At 38.9% G+C, this 17,706-nt stretch overlaps 1 protein-coding gene across 2 annotated transcripts in view; it reads right to left on the reverse strand.

Annotated features, from left to right (window-relative positions):
• Window positions 1-17,706, reverse strand: part of ankrd50 (ankyrin repeat domain 50) — an 81,461-nt gene that overhangs the window by 30,452 nt on the left and 33,303 nt on the right. For both annotated transcript variants that reach the window (XM_060851528.1, XM_060851527.1), the window contains one exon: window positions 526-755. In XM_060851528.1, the coding sequence (XP_060707511.1) occupies window positions 526-755 (230 nt within the window). The remainder of the gene's footprint in view (window positions 1-525; window positions 756-17,706) is intronic.

Consider the following 17,706-nt stretch of genomic DNA (forward strand, 5'->3'; position numbering starts at 1 on the left):
CTTTGTTTTTCAAGCTGTTATAGTAAAAGGTAGGATGTTATAAATTTGGGTTCCCTCACCGAAAGCATATACTCATTCCCATGGAGGATTATTTTTCAATGTGATTCTGAGTTCACTTGCAGGATTTCACCAATGTAAATAAAGTGACCTCACAAGATTCTGGACATTATCAGCTTTGTAGGTCTACGAATATGAAATAGGAATTGCCAACACTGTGGATCTAACTGGTTTGTAGATGTAGAATTCAAAAGTGGGAACATAATGTGAAAAGTTTGCTTTAGCATTGCTCTCTGAGAACCTAGACTGCAGAAAAGAACAACAATATCAGTTTTGAGGAATGATGTCTAGTCCACCCACCTGACAAAATATGAAAGAACGCAGTTTATAGGACACTGTCTTTTTTAAAAAAAACTCAGTGGGTGCCAAAAAAGAAGAAAGCCTAAAGACAAATACAAAGCTGCTGGGTAAAAACAGAATTTTAGCATTCTGTATAGCAAGCAGTGTTACATGGGGGAAGTATCTCACCTGTGAACATTTTTGTCACCATTTTACTTTGTTTCCGAGAAGAGCAGACAAGCAACAACCAAGGTGGGAAGAACTCATGATGACTTGCTAGAAGCTCTGCTATAGTCCGTGACAGGCCTGCTTGCCTTTGCTCTCCTTCCGTGTAATTGCAGCCTTCATCAACAGAGTCTACGACGATGAATAGATTCTGTGAAGGTGGTTTTATTCCCAACAATGGCAGGAGTACACACCTGAAAAAAAAACAGAACCACAGGATATGGGACTTGAATTTCACAGAATTTTAAAAATATATTTACCTTTTACGGAAAAGAGCAGTTGATTTAAATCAGTCGATATTACAACATTTGGTATATAGTGCATATTCACTTTCTTTTATAAGCATTCCTTCCCCACATTCTGCACTTTTTGTCATCTTGCTAATTAGAGATTTGCATCTTTCTCAATGGACAGCCTCATAAGCAGTAAACTGAATTAATTTTAAGTTAGCCTTAAATGCCACATAATTCTTATCAATTATAATGTGGCAAAATATTTTTTTATTAGAAACAATGTACTAAACATACTTCTAAGAATTTACAATAGCACACAACATAATCTTTGCAACAGAAAAAAAAAGTAAGAATTAGCATTAATAGTTTAGAAACAATGTCAAAGTTATGGAGTGGCCACAATCTCCAAACCACTGGAGTATTGTAAATATTCAAACAATCTGAATGCACATACTTAAACATTTTCAACAGTACTAGTCCCAGTATTTATAACTGGATTTTCAGCACAATGGAAAGAACTTTCCGGTAATAGTTGATATCTACAAAAATCTAGTTCTTATCACAGTAGTCCAAACAAATAACGCAAATCTTGAAAATTTCAGCAACAGTCAATTTGCTTTTCAGTTGGAAATATTGGTGAGCCTGAGTTTGTCCAAACTGTCGGGGATTCAGAAATTAGAGAAAGCTTCTACACTCTATTTCTATTCAGTGGTCTCTTCTGGAAAGTTCAAGTGCATGAAGATGGTGTCTTGCCAAAAAATATCTGGCCACACTCACAACTGGAATATGGCTGCTTAAGCAATGTTAAAAAGATAAGTCACCATGGTGCTACCAGATTGTAGGGCAGTTCTCTTGTCACAGAGTGATGACTTGTGGTGGTTTAACCCAAGAGGCACCGTGTCGAAGGCAAGAGAAGAGGTTGAGAAACAAAGTCCTTCATGGTAACCTGGGCCATTGCGGGAATTGAACCCAGACTCTTGGCAAGGCTCTGCATTGGAAACCAGCTGTCAAACCAATTGACCTATTTGACCTCCTAAATATAAAGAGTAATGCATTCAAATGTAATTAGTATCCATGGAACCACACATGCCAGAATTATATAGTATCTTTATTCAAGGCATAAACAAAGCTGGAGTACCATAAACACCACTGATAACAAATATAGCAAAATAACTTGACTGCATGTATGAACACTACTAAACTGACTACCTGAGGCAAGTAGCTTTTTGAAAAGAAACAATTGCTTGACACCTCTTTCAGATCCATGAACAGGATCATTCTTCCTTTTCTGACAGGAAACTTTAATAGCAATGGTAACAAAACTTGATCAAAGCTCTAAAATAATTAAAATATTTGAGGATTACATTGCTTTTTCCTTACTTATAATTAGATTAGACTTACAGTGTGGAAACAGGCCCTTCGGCCCAACAAGTCCACACCGACCCGCCGAAGCGCAACCCACCCATACCCCTACATTTACCTCTTACCTAACACTACGGGCAATTTAGCTTGGCCAATTCACCTGACCTGCACATCTTTGTGACTGTGGGAGGAAACCGGAGCACCCGGAGGAAACCCACGCAGACACGGGGAGAACGTGCAAACTTCACACAGTCAGTCACCTGAGTCGGGAATTGAACCCAGGTCTAGACAGTCTTTTATTGTGAAGAACCAGAGGCACACAAAAAGAGCGAGCGAGCGAGACAGAGACAGAGAGCGAGCGAGCGAGCGCGCGAGACAGAGACAGAGAGCGAGCGAGCGCGCGAGACAGAGCGCGCGACAGAGACAGACAGAGACAGAGAGCGAGATAGAGACAGAGACAGAGACAGACAGAGAGCGAGAGAGAGAGACAGAGCCTGAGTGCGAGAGCGAGAGTCTGAGAGAGACCGAAAGTGAGAGAGAATGAGAGAGAGAGAGAGAATGAGAGAGAGAGAGAGAGAATGAGAGAGAGAGAGAGAATGAGAGAGAGAGAGAGAGAATGAGAGAGAGAGAGAGAATGAGAGAGAGAATGAGAATGAGAGAGAGAATGAGAGAGAGAGAGAATGAGAGAGAGAGAGAATGAGAGAGAGAGAATGAGAGAGAGAGAGAGAGCGCGTGTGTGTATATATGAGATAAGGTCTGCATGAGTTTGAGTGTATGTAAGATTGTGTGAATGTGCATGAGCACGAGATGGGGAGGGAGAGCGCGAGCGAGCCGGAGAGACTGCAAGAATGAGAGAGAGAGAGTACAGTGTAGTGGGATCACTTGTAGTGTGGCATGACCCCTTGTCCAACACTGGCACCTCCACACCATGGTTACGAGTGACACCCCACTAACTGCCCGCTCAAAGTTTCCTCTCAGTCAACAAACACTTCAACGCTCAGGGACATTCGGCTTTGAGTGACCATCCTCCAAGGTGGACTTCGGGATATCCAACAACGCAGAGTGGCTAAGCATGCTCTATCTCATAAGTATACATACACACATCCTCAGACTTTTACGCCGGCACACACTCGTACACGTGCAAGCACACATTTCTCTCACGCGCATTCACATTCTCTCTCATACACGCGCGCACACAAGTCTATGGGGTGAATTTGCAAAATTGTATTTGCAGACATTCTATTTTGTTCATAAAGCATACAATCTGCATGCAGACAATCCATATAACATTTTATTAATTCCTACTTTGGAAACCAAACCAGTTTGATTGAAGATTGGGATCGACAGACAGAGTCTAACTTCATACCTTTAATGCATTTTTTGAGATGAGATGTCACCTTTTTTAATAAAACCTCAAGTTATCTTGAGAACGTCACTTAAAATTAACATGTAAATCCCAGAATTTATGAACTGAAACCTGCAAACCATTCCAAAAGATGAAAGATGTAACAAAAATAACGATCAGTGATTACAATACTGATCAACATAGAAAACCTCATTTTAAACCAATCTCAGTAACTACCTTTAACATCTATGGTTTGCTTTCCCTTTTGTAGCTCCTTTTTTTATCCATTTCCTGCTTGTCCCCTGACTTTAGATGACTTGATCAATATGAGGAATCTACGATATGGAGCTTTAACCAAGGGTCTGCTTCCTTAAAGAATAGTCAGCATGGATTTCAAAAGGGAAAGACATGCTTGACCAACTGTATAGAATTGTTATATCTTGAATCTCCAGATATTTCCCCATTACACTTTAGAGTGTAATATAAATTTCAATATATACCCAACATAATATCCAATATAATTTCCACCACCAATACTGGGCTAAGTAGTTTACATTTCTGTAGATTTATTCCATTTATCTTAGCAAACATAGAAACAGCTTTAGCTTCTTGCCAGTTTTCTGGCACTATTCCCTTGCTTAGGCTGTGCAGATGCAACCAATTCATTTTGTCCTCTCTGAAGTTGGCCTAATTTATCGACCATCTACTTCCTTTCTATCTCAAAGGCTTTGATATCTTTTTTTGGTATTTTCTTATGCAATGCCTACCTTATTAGTTTCCTTTGCAAATACCAAGGTATAGCAATTACTCAGCATTTCTGCCATTTAATATTACTCATGAATTTATCTTCTGCACCTTTAGTTACTTGACCCCTACCTCAATTTTCCTTAGTATTATATTTATGGAAGTTTTACATTTATTTATTTCAAGATTTTTGCCTAATTTTTTTAACAGCTTATTTTTTTAAACTTCTTCCTATTTATTCCCTTTTGTGACTTTAAAAAATCCTTATACATGTACATATGAATGTAAGAATTAGAAGATGTAGGCTTTTTGGTCCCTTGAGCATGCTTTATCAGGCAATAAGATCATGGCTGATCTCTGTTCCAAATTCTGCATTCCTATGTACTTCAATATTCCATTCCATTGCTTAACAGAAGGTATCTACCTTTCTTTTAAAAATATTCAATTATCCTGCCTCTAGCTGTGAGGCAGAATTCCAATGTCACACAATTCTTAGAACGAAACATCTGATCTGTCCTAAAAGAACAACTAATTTTTCAAGTGTCACCTTGTTTTGAAAACAGCCTTTGAAATTCACCTTGCCAAGTCCCTTCATGATCTTCTACATTTCAAAGAAAGTCACTCTTCACTCTTCTGTACTTCAGCATAAAAGAAGCCTCTTCTTTTCAAGCTTTCCTCATAAGACAATGTGCTCATTGCAATGCATTTACATCCTTCCCTAATCAAATAGGGCAGAGCTGTGGTATTGTGGGGAATATTTAATATTGCATGATGGGAAAAATTGGCCAACTCTCGAGTTATAGATCAGTAAGTTAAAAAAGGACTGTGACAAAAGGTCGGAGACAGTGAACGTGACAGGCTGGATGCATACAAAAATCTCTAACCTTGTAACGGTTCCTGGTATATTTTGAACTGCAGATTTCAGCCTAAACAAAATGTCCGTACACAGTAACAAAGTTATGGAATAACAGGAATGATTGATGTTTTGAAAAACCAATAAGGCAAAGTTCAGTGTTACAGATGGTAAACATTTCATCATAATTGTCACTTCTCAGCATATTTCAAAGTATATAAAATGTTATTCTTTCCTTTGTAAACATGCGAAAAAGTTGGAGTGCGCTAGGATCCTTTGGTTTCTCCCTCTTTTTTCAGCCAAAATAACTGCATGCAATGTTTTTAAAGACTCAACATTTTTCAGTTCAAGGTTGTTTTTGAATCTTGTTGTCTATGTGTTGAGTTTGCTCTCTCAGATCCCTGCTAATTAAAATCCAATTTGACAGTTATCAATGCGCAAGATTCAAGATATGGTTTCACCAGTGCTCTGTATAATCGAAACATTAATTCTAATTTTTATGCTCAATTCCTCTCATAACGAAGGATAGCATCCCATTAGTAGCCTTCATTATTTGCTGTATGTGCACACTAATATTTTAGTCTAGCATGCATTGGAACGCTAACACTCCATCTGCTAGATTTTTGTCCAATCAACCTATCTGTATTCTCATGTCTTCAATAAAAACTTTCATACCTGTCATATGTAAATTTAGCTAGCATAACTTCGCTCCCCTCATCCAATGTATTGATGTAAATTGTAAAACGCTGAGGCACCAATACCCATCTCTGGGACTACACTTGCTGTATTCTGCCAATCTGAAAAAGGCCCATTTTTGCATTCTCAACATTCTGCTGGTCAATCTTCTATCTATTCCAAGAGCTTTCAATTTGGCACAATATCTATGACATGGGACCTTGAGAGACACTTTCTTGAAATTCAAGTACAGTATGTCTATAGGTTTTCCATTCATAGCACATTTTACTTCAAAGGATTCCATGAATTCCTAATAATAAAACTTACTGATTACTTTGAGCTTTCCCAATTGGTTGCAGAAACTCTTATCATCCTGTTTTACATTTCTAGCTAACTTCCTTTTGGAATTTCTTCCACCTAATTAACCTTTCAATCACTGTCCGTCATTATTTATATTCTGTCCAATCAGCTGATCTGTCACTCAGCTTTGAATAATCATATGCTTTTTCCTCAGTTTTGATGGTTTTCTTAACATTTTTAATTAAGAATGGACGTTGAGCACTTTGTTCTGGTAGAAGTCGACGTACTCAGTATTCGGTACTGATTTACTCCCTGGCCTTATATCCCGGTTCACTTAGAGTCAGAGTTGTACAGCCAGAAACAGACCCTCCAGTCCAACTCATCCTTGCTGACCAGGTATCCTAAATGAATCTGGTGTCATTTGCCAGCATTTGGCCCATATCCCTCTAAACTCTTCCGATCATGTACCGATCCAGATGCCTTTAAAAGTTATTGTTGTACCTGACTCTACCACTTCCTCTGGCAACTTGTTCCACAGACATACCACCCTCTGCCTGAAAACATTGCCCGTTAGGTCCCTTTATATTTTTCCCCCTCACCTTAAACCTACCAGAGAAAAACACCTTGGCTCTTCACCCTATTCATGTCCCTCGACTTTATAACTTCTGTAAGGTCACCCCTCAGCCTCCAATGCTCTAGGGAAAATAGCTAGCTTCAGCTATCTTACTCTGCATAACAACTTAATCCCTCTATTTTAAAATACTTGTCTTAATTAACTCCTCTTCCTTTCAATTCAAATGTAAAATTCAACTGCTACTTAGTTGTATCCATACTCCTAAGATAATACATAAATCCAGTCACATTACATAACAATAAGTCTTACATCACTAGCTCTCTGGTTGGTTCAGAATGTATAGCTCCAACAATCTCAAAACCATTCTGTAAACTCCTTAAACAGTTGCCATTGCTGACCTGATTTTTCTAGTTTATATGTATGTCAGTATTACCTATTATAGCAATCCCTTTACCACAAGCATCCAATATTTCTTTTACTGTATTTCTTCTTATGTGTGCTTACTGTTAAGTCTTTAGACAACCTCTATTAGTGATTATTTTCTTCTACTATCCTTTATTTCCACCCAAATCAATTCTCCATCTCATGAACCAAGGTCATCTCTAACCAATGTTATCACTGATTAATAATGTTAGATATTTCCTTTTACAATGCATTGTATTCCTTTTGAATGAAGTATACTCCACAATATTCAGGACCCAATCCTTGTTATCATGGAGCTTTGTCTTAGTGATGGCTAACCGATCGTATTTATTTACTTCAATGCTTGCCAATTTGTTTATTTTGCTATGAATGCTACACTTGTTCAGAAATAGCTGTTAATTTAATCTATTTTAAAAATAAAATTAATACTATCAATCCTTGAACTGGTCTCTTTCTGCCATTCTCTGACCTTTATTTCCAACACAAGTTGGGTATCTTTTATCTGCACATCCAAAAATCGAAAAAGACCTGACAGACCTGTAGATACTCATTTGGGCTCTTTGGAAAATAAAAACTTGTCTTTCAGTCTGTTTGAGCTAAGTGAAGTTTTTTCCCCAAAGAATCTGAATGTACCTATTGTAGACCTAAGTGTACCCTGGCAAATGCAAATTTTTGGCTGTTCTTCTCCTCTGCGAATAGTTATTTATACACAGCTATGCACACAACCTTGATTTTAACTCTACTTGTTGAATCAGAACATGTGATTGTAACTGTGTAAATTTATTTATTGTGTTGCATTCAAAAAAACAGTTGGTCCTGAGGTTTTGGACAAGGATTCCATAGCTCACTAGAATTCCAGCCTCAGCATGGTACCCAAATGGTACAATGTTCTCTTGTCCCAATACCAATGTCAGTGCCACACGAACCTCAATTATTAGTGCAACAGTTTGGCAGATTATGACCGACCAGTTCAATTATGTAGTACACATCTATATTTTCCCATATTCCTGTGTACTCCCTCCATCCAAATAATCATCTGCTCTCTTTAATGCCTCAGTTGAACCTGCCTACACCACATTTCCAAGCAACGCATTCTATATCCTGACTGCTCGCTGTGAGAAAAAGATTTTTATCACATCACCCTTGCTTATCACTTCCAAATCTATATATCATGTCCTTTATTTTATGGACCAAAATCTCCCTATTTACTCTATCCAGCCTGTTGATGATTTTGAAAACATCGATTTTGAAAAAATCTCCTCTCAGCCTTTTTCTCTCCAAGGAGAACAGTGCAAACTTCAACTTCCTCATAACTGAAGATTCTCATTCCTGGAACCATTCTTATAAGCCATTTCTGCACATTCTCCACAGGGCATTCATAGCTTTTCTATAATGTGTCACCATTACTTCCTACAATACTCTGGCTGAGGTCTTAGCAGTGTCTTGTACAAGTTCAACATCGCCTTCCTGCTCTTGTACTTTATACCATTAATAAAGCTGAGACAATGTATTATTTATCAAGTGCTCTCTCCATTTGCCTTGCCACTGTTAATGATCTGTGCACATTAACACCCTGGTCTCTCTGCTTCTGCAGCCTCTTTAAAATTGAACTCCTATTTCATATTGTCTTTCAATACCCTTCTGACCAGGTTTGCAGAGAAAGAAAATGGAAAGCCTTCAAAAATGAGATAATGAGTGTCCAGGAACAGTATGCCCCTATTAGGATGAAAGACAAGGCTGCCAGGTGTAGGGAATGCTGGATGACTAGAGAAATTTAGGTTTTGGTCAAGAATAAGAACAAAGCATATGTCAGGTAGAGATCGAGTGAATCCCTAAAAGAATATAAAGTCAGTAGGAATATATTCAATAGGGAATTCAGGAGGGCAAAAAGGGGACTTGAAATAGCTTTGGCAAATAGAGTTATGGAGAATCTCCATATACATTAAAGACAAGAGTAACAGGAGAATAGGGCCCCTTGAATATCAGCAAGGCTGCCTATGTATGGAACCGCACGATTAGATTACTTTGTGTGGAAACAGGCCCCTTGGCCCAACAAGTGCACACCGACCCTCCGAACAGCAACCCACCCAGACCCATTCTTCTACATTTACCCCTTCACCTAATACTACAGGCAATTTAGCACGGCCAATTCACCTAACCTGCACATCTTTGGACTGAGAGGAAACCAGAGCACCTGGAGGAAACCCACGCAGACACTAGGAGAATGCGCAAACCCCACACAGACAGTTGGCAGAGGCAGGAATTGAACCCGGGTCTCTGGCGCTACGAGGCAGCAGTGCTAACCAATGTGCCGCCCAAAACAGATGGGGGAAGATACTATGAGTATTTTACATCCGTGTTTACTATGGAGAAAGATTTAGAGGATACAGAACATGGGGAAATAAACTGTGACACACTGAAAAATGTCCATCTTACAGAGGTGGTGGTGCTGGACGTCTTAAAACCCATAAAGGTGGATAAGTCCTCAAGACCTGATCAGGTGTACCCTAGAAAACTGTGGAAAGCTAGAAAAGTGATTGCTGAGCCCCTTGCTGAGAAATTTGTTTCATTGTGTGAGGTGAGGCACCAAAAGATTAGAGGTTAGCTAACATGGTGCCACTATTTAAGAAAGGCGAAAAGGAAAAGCCAGGGGACTATAGACAGTGAACCTAACATCAGTGGTGGGTAAACTGTTGGAGGGAATTCTGAGGGAAAGGATTTACATGTATTTGGAAAAGTAAGGATTGATTAGGGATAATCTACATGGCCTTGTGTGTGGGAAATCATGTCTCACTAACTTGATTGAGTTTTTTGAAGAAACAACAAAGAGGATTGATGAAGGCAGAGTGGTGGATGGGATATGGACTTCAGTAAGTGATCGACAAGGCTCCACATGGTAAAACTGATTAACAAGGTTAGATCTCATGGAATACAGGGAGAACTAGCCATTTGGATACAGATCTGGTAAATAACCAGGCCTATGAGTCTCCTACCTGTTCATTTAAATGAACAGGTAAATAAACTAATGCCATCAATACCCACCATCTGGGGCAAGGACTACATGATATAAATGGGACACAAAATGAAGCATAGCAAAATAACAGACAAAAGCACATCCCTCCTGATGCGCTCAAAGCTTTTTGTGCTCAGTTCAAGCAGAATATTAGTGGTGTGGTGTCACCAGCCCCAAAAGCCCTCAACGCACCTGTTCCCTCTGTGACCACTGCAGGTGTCAGATCAACCTTCTCGATAGCGAACCCAAGGAAAGCGATCGTCCCAGATGGAGTCTCTAGTCATGCATTTAGATCCTGAGCATACCAGCTGATGAAATCTGTCCTTGCTACAATTTGAAGTCCCAACCTGCTTCAAGAAAACCACTATCCTCCCATTATCAAAGAAAACACATGCAACATTCCTCAACGACTACCGGCCAGTGGCTCTGACCTCCATAATGATGCAGTGCTTCAAGATGTTAGACATGGCCCCCATCAATTATAGCTTCCCAGCCTGCCTCGATCCCTTGCAAATTGCCTACTGAAGAAACAGGTCCACAGCAGATGCTATTTCCCTAGCCTTACACTCATCCCTGGAACATCTGGGCAATATGAATACCTACCTCAGGATCCTACTCAAAATTACAGCTCCACCTTCAACAATATAACCCCAACCAGAATAACCTCAAAACTGAGACCTAGGTTCACAAGGTCGCTGACGACACCACTACTGCAGGCCGGATATCAAACAATAAAGAGTCAGAATGCTTGGTGTCATGGTGCAATAATGCATCGATGTTAATGAAGCTGAGACGGAGATGGTCAAGTTCCTCGGAGTGACAAAAGCCAATAATCTGTTCTGCACCTCCCACGAAGATGTGATGGTCAAGAAGGTACAATAACATCTCTTCTTCCTCAGGAGGCTTAGGAAATTCAGCATGTATATAAAGACTCTTACCAACATTTACATATGCACCACAGAAAACATTCTATTGGGGTGCATAACGGCTTGATACAGCAACTGTTTTGTCCAGGACCAAAACTACAGAAAGCTGTATATACAGTCAAGACCATCATAAAAACCAACTTACCATCCATGGACTCCATCTAATTGGAAAGGCTGCGAACAAAGACCCCTCCCACCCCAGTAATACGCTTTTTAAAACCTCTTTCGTCAGACAGAAGATACAGAAGCTTAATCACATGTACCAACAAGTTCAGGAACAACCATGAGAGAGAATGAACCTCTCTAACTTCTAATTAATGTTGATCTTGCTTTTGTGCACCTCCTGTGAGTCTGCTTCAATCTATCTGAACACGCTATGTATTGTACAAAGTTAAAAATCACAACACCAGGTTACAGTCCAACAGGTTTAATTGGAAGCACACTAGCTTTTGGAGCGACACTCAAAGCTAAGTGGGCTTCCAATTAAACCTGTTGGACTATAATCTGGTGTTGTGTGATACATCCCAGTCCAACACCGGCATCTCCAAATCATATGTATTAAAAGGCATTGTATGTTATTAGGAGAAAGTGAGGACTGCAGGTGCTGGAGACCAGAGTTGAAAAGTGTGGTGTTGGAAAAGCGCAGCAGGCCAGGCAGCATCCGAGACATCAGAAAACAAACTGAAGAAAGATCCAAGTTCAGGCCGAGGACAGGAGGGAGCATCAGATAAAGTTTGATCCAAAAGAAATAATTAAGTAATCTCAGCCTTGATGATCATAAAATGCATGTGCTATCTGCTGTTATTTTTGCAGAGTGGGGACATAGTGGAGGAGGCAGGCAGAGGGGTTTGAGGTTTTTCTTAATAGAGAAAAGAAACTGAGGTTACTTTTTCATTTCATGGGCAGAACCTTTTGGCATAAAAATGCAGAAGCAAACTGGCAATCTGTCTGATTTCATCTCCTTGGAAAATGTGGCAAATGAAAATTTCAGTTCAATGTATAGTTTAGGAAGTGAAGATGTGCACATTCAGGCCACTTTTGTTTATACTAACCATTTATATGTGTAAGTGAGAAAGCAAATAGATAAATGTAGGAAGTGTAGGAAGAAATTTCAAAATACTTTATATTTGAGGAGGGCATAACAGTGAATGAGTATTAATTAGTGTTAGTATAAGAATAATCAAAAGGATTTTGAGCATCTTGAAAATCAGGAGGGAGTTAACAAAACAGTTTAAAAGACCAGGCACTCGCTGAGTAAGTACCAGCGTTGTTTCAGAAAATAATGAGTTTTAAATTTGTATTAATGAAGAGTGTGTTGGCGAATGCACCCTTGCAATTTTATTTCCAATTCTTCTTGGCAATTTTGAAGTACAAAATTTTATTACAATTGAAATCACACACCAGTTTTAATGCTGTTATGTCAATTGGGCAATTTGAATAAAAATTCAAGTAAAAATTGCCATTCATAGTTTAAACCAACTGTACAAAATCGTACTAAAATGTTGCCATCTTAAAGTTGTGTTTGGCTAGTTTTAATGCCAACAAGTCATTTTACAGGTTGCTAGCTACACTAGAAAAGTGGACAAGTTGCCTTAGTCTTTAAGAGAACTGATACAGCTCCCAAGTGACTGAAATCACAAGAATAGTTGGAGTTGGATGTCTGTATACAAGGGGTCTTGTGGTGCAGTAGTAGTGTCCCTACATTTGAGCCAGAAGATATGGGTTCAAGTCTTACCTGTTCCAGAGGTGAGTACCAATATCTCTGAACAGTTTAGTTAGAAAATATACATATGGAAACATGCATTTTTGGATGATGACTTCCAGGAACAACATGTAGAAGAGAAAGAGACTTGACACCAGGAAGACACTTTTTCAGTAAATCAAAGTTAATTCTGTGAGTGGAACAAGAAGCCACTGCACATGATTTTCTAATTATGATTAGATGTGAACTGAACTGCGTGAGTGCAGTCAAACCTAGCTGGACGGCAGTGGACTGGAGTTGGAGGAAGCTGATGTGACCAATTACTTCAATGGCTTAGGGGAGGCTAAGCAGGATCTCATTTGACTTTGATCAGAGTTGATTTGGTACTATGGGGCCAAAATCTGAACACGTTCTGGGAAAGTTGGGCATGGATTTGGGAGGTGAAAATGCATTCAAAAATTTTGAAGATGCAAAAGTGATTGAAGATGGTGTTAATGACGATAGATTTGAAGGAGATGATGCACAAAACCTGAGTGAAGAAAGCTCTGAACAAGTTGACAAGACGACAGGAAGGAAAATTCATGATCAGTATTAGTTGAAATAGGCGAGAGAAAATGGGAAGTGATCTCATGGGCATTATGAATGTTTGAGGGGGTATGAAGGGAGTCAGAAAACAAACTGAAGATAGATGCAAGTTCAGGCCTAGGACAGGAGGGAGCATCAGATAAAGTTTGATCCAAAAGAAATAATTCAAGTAATCTCAGCCTTGATGATCATAAAATGCATGTGATATCTGCCATTATTTTAACCTTCTCAGTTTCCCATGTTGTACCTTGCCAAAATCCATTAAACTACATCAACTGAACTTGCCTCTCCACACAAAAAATTCTAACATTTATTAAGCATAACCTCCCTCTGTCAAAGTCATGCTGACTATCCCAGATTCTTGGAGTTCTTGAGCTTACTGTGCTATGTGAGCAATAATAAAAAAAAATTTCATATTGAACAAAAAAAGTATACAACTATTTATCAGAAATCTTAAGAGTGTCTAGGCAATAGATGAAAGTGATGATGAAAATGGCATTTTGATCATTGTACAGAAATCGAGAAGGCCTAATAGGGATAAGGTGCTGAAGTTGCAGTTACAGACAATCTTATAATGTCTATCCAGCATAGTGTTTTGATTCACAGAATAGCAGGAGATTATAGCACCCACCTGCCTAAATAAGCACAGGTCTAACAACACTCAAACTAACACCACCATCCAGAATATATTCACTTGGTTGGCATATGTACAAACACTTGCTTCCTTTACAAAAACACTCAAATACTAGTTAGCACCATCTACAAGACTTTACTGAGGCCCCTTAGGAGGCTACTACCATCTTGAAGGACAAGAGCAATAGATTTATGGGAACACCATCAGGATATGATGTAATTGAAATACTTTCTTTCACAGGACACAAGTGTTACTGGCAAGGCCAGCATTAGTTGTCTAAGCCTAATTTCCTTTCCCATTTGACGTTGTTAAACATTTGTAACCCGTGTGATAATAAGATAGCACTTTTTTTGGTCTTTCTGGGTCTAGCAATTGCCTTGGAAGTTGGACTACTACATAACTGAAATAACAAGAGAATTTTGCAACTTAAAAGACAATCAAATCTGGCACATTTGTAGCTGCATCAGGTGAGGTTTCTTTTCAAAGCAACGAGACACACACGGTCTTTAAAAAAAAGCTTGCCACTGGCAAGACCATAACAAATTTGGCAGTCTTGTTAGGGATCATAAGATGAGAAGAGTAGTGAACCCAAGTTATCAATTTCTTTCCTGCCAACACAATCAGAAACACCTTACAGGACTTAAATCTCCAATCCCCTCCAAGAGTACTTGTTTGGGCCGATCGATGAAACTGCCACAACAACTATTCCTGTTAAAAAAAAGATAGGGAGTAAAGAAGAGTTCCTAAGTGAAGAAAATAAAATTTAGCACTGTACCACACATCAGGAGTAAAGCGGTGATTTGTTTGGTCTTCATAAAGTAAAATATTTAAATCAGAGATTGGAGTGGGGAGATGGAAACAAGAGCAAGACAAAAATGGGGTATTTGGATTAATTCTAACAGTGTAATATGCTAAAGATGTGCATTATCACAAGTAATAATAGAATCTCTCAGATCTTACCATGAAGTTCTGCAAAAGAGAGCAAAATGAAGACACAGCAATGATGGCCAATTGAGGTAAATTCTCTTCCTAGCTAAATTGCTATTGTTTCAACATCAGTAGAGGCAGTGTATTAAAAATACTATTATTTTCTCCAGGATATATGAATTAATATATTGGCCCAGAATAAGTTTAATGCAACCTAACTTCCTTACTTTTAATATATATGGTCTAAATTAGCTATTTTTCTTGTTAAATTTACTTACGAGAATTAAAGCTGTGTTAGATGACTTCAGTAATTTAATGCTGAAACAACAATTTATATGGCAGAGCAACTAGTACTTGCTGGGATATGGAGTTTGATAAGCTGTACAATGTTAGCTGCACAGGTTTCAATGGCATGTTAAAAATCAATGTGTCACAACAGTCATAGCACAATTAAACTTGAAAAAACTCTGATTACTAACAGTAAAAATTAAAAAACGAGCAAAGTACTTGCCTCACCACATTCCCACTATCTCTTCCTCCTTCCCTACCAATGAAATATTGAGCATTATCCTAATTGTGACATACCACCAGGCTTCTCAGAACTAGCAGATTCAATAGAAAACACTAAAATGTTAAAAGAACCAGTCAAAACATTCTGGCAAAGGTTTCATTCATTCTTTTAAAGTCTTCTAGAAAAGTTCAGAAAGATATTTTGTTTCCACGAGTACTTTGATAGAAGGTATAATTTCATTTCTTTCCAGCCACTACTAGCAAGTTATTCACAGTGACCAGTGTACTCTCACACTTTGATTTCTTCCTCTCCCCATTCTCAAAACAGATCCTGCATAACAAGAACTAGGTGGGGGGCAGCAAAAGCTGGCTATCCACACCATGCTGCACATCCATTCATAATTTCCTTTTATTGGTATCAATTAAAGATGGAAAATGACTGGTGCATCTTTAACAGCTGCGTGCCAGATGAAGGCCACAAAGAACCTTTGATCCCACCACACTTTGTTTTGAGATCTCTTTGCTGATAGGCTCCATAAAAGTAATTGATTAAGACTGCAGTTTATATGTTCACAAACATGCAAAAAGAAAATATTGTTCAATTGTCTCTCAAAATAAATCACTAATAACACATCCACAAACATCAATGGTATTTGGTGACTGTGCATACAGCAGCATGTTGAAAACTGCTCAAGGAATAGTATTTCTTTATTAAAGTTAAAACATGAGTTACACTACATGCTGGGTAAAAAGCAAAAAGTGCAAATGCTGGAAAACTACATGTTTTATGCTTAATAAGTGCTGTTGAGGTCTGCACAAGTCTCTAAATTGCTTAACCTTTTCACTAATCAACATCTTATTTCAATGTACAGTATCCCAAAGTAGTCTGTGTGTACAGACAATTAGAGGTGGTAAATTCTCAAATTCTGAAATAAAATGTCAAATATTAGGACAAGTTTGTAGACTCATATAGCGCAGAAAAAGCCTTTTGGCCCATTGTGTCTACACCAATAATGCCTACCATTAAAAGCAGGCTAATCCGAATTTCCTGCATTTGTCCCATATCCTTTAACGTTATGATATTTCAAATGCTCAGTCAATTTTTTAAAAAAGTTGTATGGAGGTCCGGCATCCACTATCTTCACTGGTAGCAGTGCATTCCAGCTTCCTACCATCCTGAGTGAAAATGTTTTTTTCTCAAATCCCCTCCGAATCTCTGGCCACTTACCCCAAAATTATGCCACCTTATGATTGACCCCTCAACTAAGGGGAAGAAGCTGCTCCCTATCTCACCCTATCCATACCCTCAATCATATCCCTCCCTCAGCCTTCTCTAAAGAAAACAAATCTAAGCCTCTCCTTAGAGCTCAAATGCACCATCCCAGGCAATATCCTGATGAAACTTCTCTGTAGCCCCTCAACTGCTATCACATCCTTTGTGTAATACGCTGACCAGACTGCACAAAGAAATCCAGCTATGGCCTAACTAATGCTCTGTACAACTCCTTGCTCTTATACTCTATGCCACAACTTATGAAAAGAAGTGTTCCACATGCCTATCCTATTCACGTGCTCTGCTGAATGAAGGAATTTGTAAATAATTACTCGAGTATCCCTCTACGCTTCCCAATGTCCGGCCATTCATTCAATACTCCCTCTTCATGTTTTTTGTTCCAAAGTGTATCATCTTCACTTATCAGGGTTAAATACCACATGACAACTGCCCATCTGACCAACCTGCAACCTTCTTCAATATGAACCACCCTACCAATATTGGTATAATCTGCAAACTTGCTTCACATTTTCATCTGTATCATTTATGTATAACAAACAATAAGGGTTCTAGTACTGATCCTGCAGTACACCAGCCTCCAGTCAGTCAAACAGCCTTCTACGACTACCCTTTGTATCCTATTACTAAGCCAGCTTCTGATTAATCTCACCAAGTTGCCCTGAATTTGACGTGCTTTAACCTTCTCAGTTTCCCATGTTGTACCATGCCAAAATCCATTAAACTACATCACCTGAACTTGCCTCTCCACACAAAAAATTCTAACATTCATTAAGCATAACCTCCCTCTGTCAAAGTCATGCTGACTATCCCATGCTTTTACAAGTGGATATTAATTCTCTCCTTCAGAATTTTCTCCACTTCTTTCCTACCAGTGATGGGAGACACACCTGTCTGTAATTTCCTGGTTCATCTCTACCATCTTTCTTGAAAGGTGGAACAACATTAGCCATCCTCCAGACCTCTTCCCCAATGGCCAAAGAGGAATTAAAAATTTGTGTCAGGGTCTCTGCAATTTCCTGTCTCACCTCCCATAGCAGCCTGGAAT

The sequence above is a fragment of the Hemiscyllium ocellatum genome, chromosome 36 (genome assembly GCF_020745735.1).
Source record: "Hemiscyllium ocellatum isolate sHemOce1 chromosome 36, sHemOce1.pat.X.cur, whole genome shotgun sequence".
Taxonomy (NCBI): Eukaryota; Metazoa; Chordata; class Chondrichthyes; order Orectolobiformes; family Hemiscylliidae; genus Hemiscyllium; species Hemiscyllium ocellatum.